The sequence below is a fragment of the Oryza brachyantha genome, chromosome 10 (genome assembly GCF_000231095.2).
Source record: "Oryza brachyantha chromosome 10, ObraRS2, whole genome shotgun sequence".
NCBI lineage: Eukaryota > Viridiplantae > Streptophyta > Magnoliopsida > Poales > Poaceae > Oryza > Oryza brachyantha.
The window spans coordinates 8,595,165-8,607,933 of record NC_023172.2 but is presented as its reverse complement, the minus strand read 5'-3'; the positions used below and the strand labels follow the sequence as shown (position 1 = coordinate 8,607,933).

Sequence of the window (12,769 nt, the reverse complement as noted above, 5' to 3'; positions counted from 1 at the left end):
GCATCGACGAGCGGAGGGGGATGGCTGGCGTCGACGAGCAGAGGAAGGCTACCGACGCCAACGACCTGGAGCAGAGGTGGCGGAGGAGTTTGGTCGCCGGCCTGCAGCAGATGGGACGGAGTCGGGGTTGGTGGAGGAAGCAACGCTGGCATCGATGAGCGGAGGGGGATGGCCGGCGTCGACGAGCGGAGGGTGTCGGTGTCACTGGTGGACTGTGGTGGAGAGGCCGGATTATTTAGGGGCACAAGCATCAGTCGAACGCAGTGGAAGAAAAAAAGTTTTGCCGCGACTGGGAAAAAAAGCGCAGCACGGACACTTCCACGCCTCATAGCTGTGAAATTTTCCCGCGGTACGACCGATTAGGAGAGCAGATTACTTCCCCAGATCTGGTTTACTTTTAGGGTATAATTGGGACTGCGGATATTTTAGGAGCAAGTTTGGACCTCTATTGGACACCTGTTTTTAACGTAAATCCAAAAGAAATCGTTTTGGGAGCCGGTTTGGTGCACTATTAGAGATGCTCTTAGAGGGTGTTGTGTGTTTGGTCTTCATTAACGGGACTCCAGTTGTAGGCGCGTGGTGTGGCTGTATTTTTTTTCTATTTTCTTGGCTATAGCCATGTGAGATATGGACTTGTAATTTCTTTTCCTATATTAATACAAATGTCACATTGTTTTGTGAGGATTACTTAAAAGAATAATATGCTTGTCAAATTTTAGTGATGCCACGGGTAACTTTGGAAGTGTGGCAAGCAACTCTTTTAGTTGCTAGAAAATTGTCCACCACAAGTTAGACAAGTGGCAAAAGAAGACGTGGGCCAAGAACCTATAAAACTATTAAAGAAAGTGACAAATCCTAATTTGTGCTAGACAATGAATAATTGGCACAATGAATTATGACACAGCTAACATATCCACTACATAAATTTTCTATAAATTTAACACCCATAAAATACATATGGTCCTTCTTAAACTTCACAATCACCACACTAGATGCACATATGAGCCAGACAAATTCACAGTTTCAAAAAACAAAATCGATTACTTGGTTATAAAGTGTGGACCTATCATGTTTTAAATCTCAGTGTGTTCATCTTCGTGCACAAGCAGGTGTGTCATGGTTACAATTTTGCAAGACCGGATGGATTTATCTTTAGCCTCCATAGGTCTGGGTGTGTAGTAAGAGGGCAACCATGTTCTGAGGTCTCAAATATTCATTTGTCTTTTGCACTTTCTCAAAGAAACTATATCTACCTTTTTCTTTTCGCGTTTGCTTATACTTATAAGCCATAATTTAAATTTTAACCTTAAATCACTAAGAGTTGCTTTTAGAGATTTTTTCACCGATATTTATTTTCTAGCATTGACTTTTACATCACTAAGAATACATATATAAAAGTTTTATTACAAATTAGTTTTTATTTAACGTTTGGCTTTTTCAATCACCCCATAACTAGTTCCTCTCTCTTTCTTCGTTTGTTACAGTTTTCTGCCATGCTCGATCTGTACTCCATGATAGCCTGCTGTGGTATCTTTCTGTTGTGTTATCTATCAACTCGATCTGTACGGTCACCAATCACACGTTTAATGCTGTTCAAATATGTGTGATCAGCAGATTTGTTTTTGTCTGCCACATGCATGGCTCACAGGCTGAACAATCCGTAATTAATCAGGAGGACAACACACCGCGAGATACTGAGGTGTGTAAATGTACAGGCCATGGTCCTGAACTGTATCACTTGGGCCGCGTTCGGATGCAGGGGTTAGGTTAACTTATTCTCGGCACAAAAAATATAGTAATAGATTAATACATGATAAATTAATTATTAATTATTAAAAAATATAAAATAAATTAATATGATTTTTTTAAACAACTTCCCTATAGAAAATTTTTGTAAAAAATATACCGTTTAGCAGTTTAGAAAGTGTGTGCGCGAAAAACGAGAGAGATAAGTTAACTTGAGGAGGGTAACGAACGCGGCCTTGGGGTGCCTAACAGATCACATGGTTAGGAGGCACATGTACATACACTGAGATCACAGCGCTGAGGTTGCGTTTGTTTGCACAGCTACAATATAGATTATTTTTTTAGCTTCTACCTAGACGTTTTTTAAGCTGCTAAACAGCGTGTTTAGTTTATATATAAAGGTTCATCGTCTTAAATTTTTTAGTGATTATTTTTTTCATTTAATCATTAAATACCTATAGAAAATCAATAATACACCTCCTGGATTATTTGACGATCACTCGTCAGAATGACTGAATAAGCATTTATATCTTGTGGATGATTTGAAGATTTATCAATCTGAATGAGGATGAGTGACAGTTATCACACCCTGAGTTTCTATGCTAAGCCTAAATATATCACTAAAGAAATTGCTTAATAATAATTAGCTTAATTAACTTAGAAAAATCCCTCTAAAGACTTAATTTAATTAAATTTAACTTCGCTGGAATATTCTAACATGTCTTAAGAAATTTTTTCATGAAGTCAACACCAAGCACTTAAACCAACTCAAATCCACCAACTCTCACACGCGTAAAATCCAAAACACTTAAATCCGTGGAGAGAAAGCAGCGAGGAAGCAAGACTCAAAGTGAATCTCAAGAAATGCAAACCAAGGGTATAAAGATGAATAAATGAACCAGCAACCCTAGCTTGAGGGTGGGTGGGGGTATTTATACCATCCACCTAATTTCTACCTATTGGGGAGAGGGGCAAAAGATGCTCTCTTCGGAACTTTCGGTTAATTTAAAATGGTTTCGGTTAGTTCAAAATGGTAGCCCCTAACACTTAAAAATATTTAAAGTCAACTGTGAAAAATTAAGTCTTCAGAAGTTCCGATCAAATCTTCGAAACTTCCGTGAATCATACAGTACCTAAATCAGCTTTATTCGGAACTTCCGAAGCTTCCTTCGGAACTTTGGAAGGTTCAAAAAAAACCCCAACAAGACAACAAGAGATGTGCTTCAAACATATTTCCGAGCACCTAATTCATTCCTAGAATCCATTGCACACATCTCTTTATAGTATGGCATTCTTAATTGACTCAATTTCATAATAAACACACACGGCAACATGATTATACCGATTTTCTTCTCGTTTCCAAACGGGCAGCGCAGCAACACGCCTTTCTTGAGGACTAGTCATAGTATGGGTGCATGGTTTTGAGAATCACACCCATGACAATTAAGGACCGATTCGCAGAAAACTCTGAAAGTTATTTTTGTGTTGACCACAAGCCGGCCAGTATGGGCAGCGGCGGGGTTTGAAGTGTAATTGCGAACTATTCAACATACTCAGGCTAGTGTGAGCGTGATGGAGTATGGATGGACCCCACGACGGTCTATGCTGCTTTCGAATTTGCCTAGGCACAAGAGGGAGCTGCCCGACTTGGTTTAAAGTAGGGAATGAAACCTACACTATAGTGCGATTGGATAGGGAGGATTATGCGATAGGTTCTATCACAGGTTCCTATCTGGTGTGTGTCATGGTGGCACGTCGACACACGTTCAAGCATAGTGGAACTGTGTCTTGTAGATACAGTGGTACACCTTTTATCATAGTAAACCTATTTAAATAATGGTGCCCACGGTTAAGGGCAAACTACCAAATTCACTATGATTAGTCAAAGCAATAATAACTTGATTAATCTAGACTTGGTTTGGGACTACCGCAACGTGGTGTAACGTTGGTTAGTGGTTGGGTCTATTGCAACGTGATGTAACGTTGGACAAAGATGTTGGTACTTTACAAACATTTATTTATTTATTTAGTTACTTATTTATTTATGTTATTTATTTTCAATCTTTGTATTTATTAAATATTGCTTTGTGCAAATAACCATAGTCTATTCCTTGTGATCCGATACATCATTTATTACTCTTACTCCATGCTACTTGTTAAGTACCGTGGTTTGTACTCAGCCTTATATAATTTTCCCCTTCAGAGTTAGAAGTTGAATCGAATGGAGATAATTCTTTGGAGTAAGTTGTCCATCGTCAAGACGTTGTCTGTGGACTAGAGTCGTGCTGCGGGAGCTAGTCTACTTTATCTTTTTCACTGCATTTTCGTTAGGTTATTTATTCATTTTCAGTTGTTTCTAAGAACGATGGTTATGTAATCAACATTGTCTATTTATGTACCATAGTTGATCCTGGACAAAGCTTTTTAATACACATTTAAGTTGTGCCAAGTTAAAGAACGATGGTTAAAAAATTCGTGCGAAAAATTTCTGAACGTGACACAGTTGTGCCAAGCATGGATACGCATCCTCGCCCTTTATGGGGGAAAGGAAACAATTATTCCTGTAGTCATGAAAACATGTCGTTGTGGACATTACGGCCACATTCGGCAATCCACCTAATAACCCAGATTCCCTTATTTTCATGTGCATGCTTCCCAAACTGCTAAATGGTATATTTTTTACAAAATTTTCTATAGAAATGTTGTTTTAAAAATCATATTAATCTATTTTATATTTTTTAAAATAATTAAAATTAATTAATCATGTATTAATCTATTACTATATTTTTCGCGCTGGATAACTAACCCACCTCCCTCATCCTGCTGAATGTGGCATAGGTTGAGCTATTAAATAATACAAATATTGCTACATAGCCACACGGTGGAAAAAAAACTCAAACCAAGGAGAGATATATACCCAAGACATTACGCTAAGAGCATGTACAATAGCAGACTATAAGCCAGCTATAAACATATTTTAAGAAGATAAGAGAGGGGAGAGAAGAGTACTAAGTTACAGATTTATAGGCTACAAAACAGACTCCAAGACGTAATATGTGTATGACAGCTAGGACAAGTTAATATATGTTTTGTACGTAACTATTATATGAATTGACTATTAGATTGACTATAGATAATTTAGAGTTAGTAGTTGGCTATTGAACTTACTAAAAAGGTCAAGAAAATACGTTGAAAGTCAACCTTTTACATGTAACCACAAAGCTAGGCTATTCTACAGATGCATGTGTTGGGATGACTACAAAACTTTAAGTTGTTCCTAGGTTAAGTAGGATTGAATGTTATAATATTAAGATAATTAACCAAGAGATAAAATACCAAGTTGCCAACTAATAGACCTAATCAAAGAATTATACAAGGCTCATCTAAAACACCTTCACACTTTTGTACTATATGCACGCCTGCTATATCAGCGGCAAAGAACCAGTCATGCTCTAAATTGTGTCCTTGTTGCAACTGGGATAACATTTCTCTGTTTTTCTTCTCTCAAATAGCATTATTTCTATGAAGGCCAATTGCCTACCCCAGCTATCTTCCAGACCAACTCCAAAATTTTGTTGGTAGGATTTATTTTTCTAGTCCAGGTTGACTTCTGCACATGGATCTAGGATGCAAAGAACTGAATTGTTTGGATGGTCAATAATACACTGTTAAATAATATATATCATTGACGTATGAACAAAACTTCCATAATGGACTAAGAAAATAATGCTAGAAAATATAATGTTCCTATGAAACTGACACATTCCATTGGCACTCCCTCTAGCGAGAAAAAAAAAAGGCAAATGTGTGTTAATTTTTAATATCTCCATTGATCCATTCCATGAGTATTTATTTTACGCCAGACTGAAAATGACATGATTTTATCCAATAGCTACGTTCAGAATATTATAATTTCACTCTGTAAATATACAAGAAACAAACTAGTAGTCAAAATTGTATTTCCAACACCAACACCATTGAGGCATTTACTTCCAACACCGTTGAGAAACTTGACAAGACCAAAACGTCACTTGTGAAGAATAAAAGGGAAAAAAATAAAATTTCACCCTCGAGCTATTAATTGAACTTTTTGTGAAAAATAAAAGGGAAAAAAATAAAATTTCGCACTCGAGCTATTAATTGAACTTTATGTCCAATGTCTTGATCCGATGGAACAGTATGATGATTCTCATCCAAACAGGACCAAGCCGTGTTTGCAAATGGGCATACTCAAGCATCAATTTATTGACAAATACCCAGATTCATAACAACCTACATGTTTATGTAAGATCAAAGCTACCTGATCCAAGTTTCATATGCATAGTTTCGGCATCCTGGTGATCTCAAATTAATCTACACCGTCCAAATTATCTTTATCTGAATTCTGAAGAGTTGTCCACTTCCTTTCTGTCCCCATACAAATCTAACAGTCTTGCAGCAAGAGCAGAACATTTTTCTCCAAAGAAGAGTGGACACTGAACAAGATGCCATGGCTGGATGACTCAAGAGAAATTATTATTGTACTCGAGTGCCCAGCCACCAGAACATGGAACCAAAGAATCTCAGGACATCCATGGACATGGCCTAATTCCCAAGCCACAAACCGAAACCACTTGGGTCGCAATCACAAACTCTTTTTCTTTTCTGAATGCCATAGCAAGTACTCCATGCTAGGTGATCCTGTTGCTGGTGCTGAGCGAATCGGATGTTCCAGGTGGCGAGTGCTTCTTGGCGCCAGCGAAACTCCAGGAAATGGTGCAACCTTGCAGATGTGATGCATATAGTAATTGCCTTAGGCAGCACTATGGTAATGTCAGCAACTCAGCATGTCACCATGAGAATGAATTTCTCCTTTGGCACTTGTGCTCAGTTGAGTTGTGGGGTATTTAATAAACCATAGCTATTAAAAGCTAAGATAACTAAAATCATCCTGATACCATTAAATCTGTTTGGAACAAATCAAACATATATTTCTCCTGAATGGGTCCACCAGTGCAACTGGAAAAAGGCTCAGAAGGCCATGCTGATGGATATATTGGACAAGTAAAAGGCCCAATTCAGAGAATCGAATATGTCTGTAAAAATAAGCCCAGTTTCCTAACTGGTCGTATCCTTATATACGAAATATAGCTGCGGTCACAACTTGTCAATCTTAATTCCGTCGTCATTTTTTTGTGTTTTCTTTATCCAATAACATTTAAAAATAGTAAATAAAACATTATAGTATTGGTCAGTAACTCATTATATGCATTATAGCAGTGGTCGGGTAGAGTCAACCTTTCTCAGACTCGACCCAGCAAACCTTTTTATAGTGTTCTTCCAGGAGCCCTGCATGCAAACGAAGGTAGCAATTTCTTAATTTATTTTGAGAGGCCACTGGTAGGGGTGGTAATAGGCGCCTACAAAATTTAAGGGCTAGGTTCAAAACGGGTTGAAAATAAAATTATATAGAGTTTTAAGCTAAAAATTTTTAAGAATTAAATAGGGTTGTGAAAGAACCCAATGGCCTTGGCCCATTACCACTCCTAGCCACTGGCAATGACCAACAAATATTTCTTCAGCAGCATAGAGCTTCAACAATGTCAACATAATCATCATAGCGTAATTTGCAGGATTATTATATTTTAGTAGTGAGATCGTACCTTGTGGCCATCTCGATACTTGACTGAGGGATCAGCAATATAGTTCTTTATAAGTCTACATAGCTCAGCTGGCTTTTCACGGTTTATAGCATGGCCAGCATTCTTGACAATGACTAGCTCAGATGTATCCCCCAAATGTCTGTATCCATATCAAAATTTATTGCTTTATTAGATTGTGATAGTAACTTGAATATGATGACAGTTGTTTAGACAAACCTCTTCAGCCGTAGGCCAAGCTCCAATGGAAAGACCCGATCTTGTTCTCCCCAGATTATCAAGGTTTGCTGTCAAAACAATAAAATGCAACCCGAAAGAGATTAAATTAACAGTAAGAAAACATGAACAGGCATCAACTTCTGCTTGTAATATGCAAATAATTACCTGGTTAATTTTTGGAAGATCTGAGAGCTTCCTACCATTGATCAAAGCATATAACAACTCAGTCTTTTCCTTTACATTCTCAGTGCACATAACCTGCAAATTAATACATAAAAATGTATAGAACTGCTGACTGCTTTTGTGAAAAAAACACATAGAAAAGATTCTAAATCTAGTTAATTTTCCCCATATGATGTCCTGTATAAAGAAAGAGAAGTAACCAGATGATAAGTAATGTACATTTAAATCTCAATCTAGCTGCATAAACTTAATTACTAGCATTATGTTATATTTTGCTTCATTTCTTTGCTCTGTGGGAAACATGTAATTACAAACATTATGGTATTAACCTACTAAGAATGGCAAATGCAATAATGATTCTACAGGGATGTCTTCATATAATATATCAGATATACATATGATCTGCACTGGATAATCAAATAGCACTCCAGCACAATCACAGTAATTTAAGTCAAATATTCATAAAAGAATTTTTTTTTCCTCACAAGGTAGGAGCCTACTCATTTATTCCACTAAATCTCATTGCATTTTATTACGCTGAAAGAGCATCCGTTCATTTTAAAAGTATGGTCATCCATCACACCGTAAGAACCCTATAGAAAGTCAGCAACATCATTTCCCTCCATAGATTTAGAGCCAATCATTTCAAGAAAACAAATTAACTTGTACCCTTTACAACATACAGGCATGCACTTCATGCTTAAACCCCTGATCACTTGAGAAATATATTCAAATTCCCTTATTGAGGGCTCTTCTTGCATAAAGGTCCATGCTGCAAAGAATCATTCTTATAAAGATAGACATCTGAAGGGAAAGGGAGAGCTTGCATAGAGCTCTTCATAAGGAAAACAGTACTCAATTTTTTTTTCCTCACATTTGCACAAATGTCAAAGCATGAATAGGGTGGATGTCACTCACTTTATGATCTATGCATCTCATGCTGGCTGGAATGGTGATGCACAGAAGCACCCCCTAACAAAAATATTTTGAGCTCGTACTAGTTCTAAACTTCTAATGAGTACATACTATTTGTAAGTGAATAAAAAATGTCAAGTCTTTTCATGATTAAGAACTAAGTACCTAGTGCGACAGTGTCATCTTAATTCCATGGAAAGAGTAAAATATAAATAATTTTGTTGCCACAGCTTCAAGCAAAGTAGTCGTAATCGATGTGTTTGGCTACTAAGTTAACACAGAAAGATGCTAACTCACAACTTCCTGTCACCACAGCCAATCTTCAATGAGGAAGAATATTTCATCAAAGTTCCTTGCTTTTGCTTATAAAACAACATTCAAGTTGCAACATTTGTTATGGGGTAGGGGAGAGGAGAGAAATAGACAAAGGTAGATTGGACGAGGTAGATTGAACGAGGTAGATTGTACTATTTTCTGCTTGAACTAATTTCAGCCTGCAATAACCATGAACTAATGGGCTATATATAGCCTTACAAAGAAGTCGAGTCCTAATCAAACTTAACAAACCTTATCCTACTCAAACTTTAGAGTCCTAATCCTAATCAAACTTTAAAGTCCTAATTCTAATCAAACTTAACAAACCTTATCCTAATCAAACTTTAGAGTCCTAATTAATCTCGATTCCTGCATGAACCGCCCAAAGGGGATTCCCCACATAACAACATTCAAAAGCAATGTATCAATTGTTCAATACACGGCTCATCAAAAATCAAAAGCTTTTCATCAATTATGCTCCAGCGGACCTATCAGGGTGTGCAACTGTAACAATGCTAACAACTTCTGAAGTACTACATCAGAAATATATCACTATCATCCTAAAATGGCCTGGTACAAATACATTGACATAGTTAAACTGATTATATTGCATCACAAAATAAGACAATAAGGTTCTAGTAAAAACCATACCCATGAAGCCAAATAGGGTGGAAAAATACTTATGCAGATGAACCAGATAAGCTTAATCTATACCAATGAGTTACTGAATTTCTTGAGCTCAGAAATGTGGTGAATAAAAGCATCTCCCTCACAACAAAAGGACCAATATGGACAGTATCATTATTGGAAATTTTAACGCCCATTCACCCATTGAGAAAGCCAATGGATAACCTAAGCATCACATTCTATAAAAAGTAATTATTTAGATGAACTAAAAAAACAAGATCTTATATAAAACAACCGCTTACAGAATTTCTATGTAGAAATTGATATACAGGTGGACCCATGGAGGATGCAACTCTATGTTCTTCGATTTATAGCGTAGAAGGTAGTGATCACAAATCAAATTGGGCATTTTAGCACCCCAAACACCCTATCTAAAGTGCACAGCATCCAACCACACAACACTTCAGCGGTAATCAAAAGCAGCAAAATTAGTTAGCGAGTCACTGGATTACCTACCCTGATGTAGTCCCTGATGAAGCAGGACGGCATGAACCGCGGCGGCCGGCAGAAGGTGAGCCCGACCAGCCTCCTCAGATCCTCCGGCCGCTGCGGCAGCAGCAGGCTGGCCGCCTCCGCGATATCCTCCACGGCGAAGAGCCCCGCGGCGAGGTCGGCCTCCTCGAGGCAGACCCCGGCCGCGACCAGCACGAGCCGCTCCACCGCGGCAGGGAACGCGTGGGCGAGGTGGTACGCCACGAAGCCACCGTAGCTGACTCCGACGACCGCGTACCGCTGCGGCGCGCCGGGGAGCGCCGCAATGGCGGCGGCGACGCAGGCGGCCTGGTAGGCCGGGGAGCGGTCGCCGGCGGGGGAGGCGGAGTCGCCGAAGAAGACGAGGTCGGGGATGTACGGGGCGAGGCCCGCGGCGATGAGGGGGCGGAGGAAGGGCGCCCACTGCCAGGTGGCGCGCGCGCCGAAGCCGTGGAGGAGGAGGACGGGGTGGGGCGGCGCCGCCGGCACCGTGGGGGCGGGGGGCGGGAGCCAGAGGTGGACGACGGCGCCGTCCGGGAGCGGCACGGCGGTGGGGCGGAGGCCCGCGGAGCGGAAGGCGCGGGTGTAGCAGCGGTCCCGTGCGAGTGTGGGGCTCAGGCGGTGCTGCCACCGCCTCCGGCCGCCGGCGCCGGCGCCCAGCGGCGGGGGCGGGGGCGGCGGTGGCGGCGGCATTAGGCGGCGGGCGGGGATCGAGGGGATCTGAGGTGGACTCCGTCTTACTGCGGCATTTTCATATGTGCCATCGCCGTGATGACAAGTGTACTGCTACTTGTAATAAAGGAAAAATATTAAATAAGACTACCGGTCATCGAATATAAACCGTGAAAAATATGTTCTTTCTATGATGAAAATTTGCAGTTTCAGAATACTCTCTTTGACTCATAATATTTCTTTAAATTAAAAAAATATCGGTAGTATAAATTATGTTAAAAAATATAGTAAGTAGAGTAATAAAATAGTATAAATATTGATCGAGGTGAGGAAAAGGTATAAAAGTTAGTAGATGAAGAATGAAATAGTATAATAGTTGAAGGTGACTTCTACTATGTAAAGCCAAGTTAGTGTGGGTGATCCAAAAGTATTTTTAATAAATATGTTAATCTATTTTAATTAATTATTTTAGCCTATACTAAATTAATTATGCGCTAATAAGTTGTTTTATTTTGTATGTCGGGAATGGATTCAAAACCCCAAACAAATGTATGATTATAGGTATTAAAATCAAAACCAAAATTGCATAGATGGCAAAAAAAATTAAAAATTACATGTAATCCTAGTATACTTATGAAGCCTAAAACCGACTGCCTAAAATTAGTGCCAGATTGATTTGTTCGTTCGAGCTTGTGCACATCATTGCTAGTAAAATCAAACCGAATCGGAAGATATCATCAAAAAGTAATTAAATTGTAAGACAGGTGTTGTCCAAATATAGCTGCAAAACATAAGGAACAATCAATGACGACTATCAATAGCCCCAAGCCAAGGAAGAATTGCACCAATGGCTTCTAATGTACTAAGAAGGTTCTCTAAATCAACACATGCAACATCATTCTCTGTTGTCACTCGTCCAAAAGTCAGAGCAAGTTTTTACCTGAAGATCAGTGTGAAGGAAAAAAGATATCATACAACGCTTCTAAGATGTGAAATAAAACATAAGAGTGTCGTCGTCATCAAAGTCAGTCAATGGTGTGGCAAGGCTTTCGCTAACGTTTCCCTACCAGCTCCATACCCAAAACTGGCATGTACATGGAGCTATCATAGCTAGAACACCATGCCATCGTTATTGCCTACGAACTCCCTATAAAGAAGGTTCGTTAACTATCAACCCTTCAGATACCATAGCCCATTCCACCGCCCAACCATTGTCATATGGTTGCTGACCATAGATGGATTACCAACACTAGGTATAAGCTACCAAGTTGTCATTGAGAGCGACTTCGTACCCACGCCTATGAGGTCATACCTCCCTATTCCCCTCTGTGTTGTCGCTGTTGCTGCAGCCTGCAAGCTCCTAGCATCATCCCCCAACGTGTTGCCATGGTCACACCATTGGCGCACCAGATCTACTGCCACATATCCTGGACACAACCGATATGCTCCAAGCGGCAACTTGAACACATTGCCGCTGTTGTCATTATCATCGCTTGTCGAGTGACTAAAATCATTAAAAATGACTTTAGTTTACTAAATGTATATCCATGTGTAGGAGTATTTCGCCCATCACCACCTTGAGGCCAACATCTTCTTTGGCGATGAGAGATAGCGATGGTATCACAATATTAGGGTATGTGGTGGACGATGAGAGATAGAAAAAAGAGACAGGAGTTAAGGCTCAAGTTGTGGTGATTCGGAGTAGACCTTCACAACGACAGGGTGACAGCAAGACAGTGATGTTGTCATCATAGGCTTTAGGGGAGGAGGGCATTGGGCCAATGTTGGTAGAGGGGAACCTCGTTGTTGGAGAAAACTAATCACAAGCAGAAAAATCTAGATGGACGATCATGTGATGTGAAGTAGAGAGCAAGTGTGATGAACTACCAAATGAACTAATGAGAAGGTTTAAAGGGCTAGGT

General features: G+C 39.6%; 1 protein-coding gene across 2 annotated transcripts; it reads right to left on the bottom strand.

The window, feature by feature from the left end:
• Positions 1-5,929: 5,929 nt before the first annotated feature.
• On the bottom strand, positions 5,930-11,014 carry LOC102719330 (2-hydroxy-6-oxononadienedioate/2-hydroxy-6-oxononatrienedioate hydrolase-like). 2 transcript variants are annotated; one of them, XM_006662239.3, is made up of 5 exons: positions 10,161-10,992; positions 7,770-7,862; positions 7,605-7,672; positions 7,389-7,527; positions 5,930-7,074 (listed from the first exon to the last, which is right to left on the bottom strand). In XM_006662239.3, the coding sequence occupies exons 1-5, from the start codon at positions 10,866-10,868 to the stop codon at positions 6,997-6,999; spliced, it is 1,086 nt and encodes a 361-aa protein (XP_006662302.2). In that variant the 5' UTR covers positions 10,869-10,992; the 3' UTR covers positions 5,930-6,996. The 2 variants fall into 2 exon arrangements, with proteins under 2 accessions (XP_006662302.2, XP_040383996.1); XM_040528062.1 differs by having other exon boundaries at positions 7,054-7,145; positions 10,161-11,014.
• Positions 11,015-12,769: the final 1,755 nt, after the last annotated feature.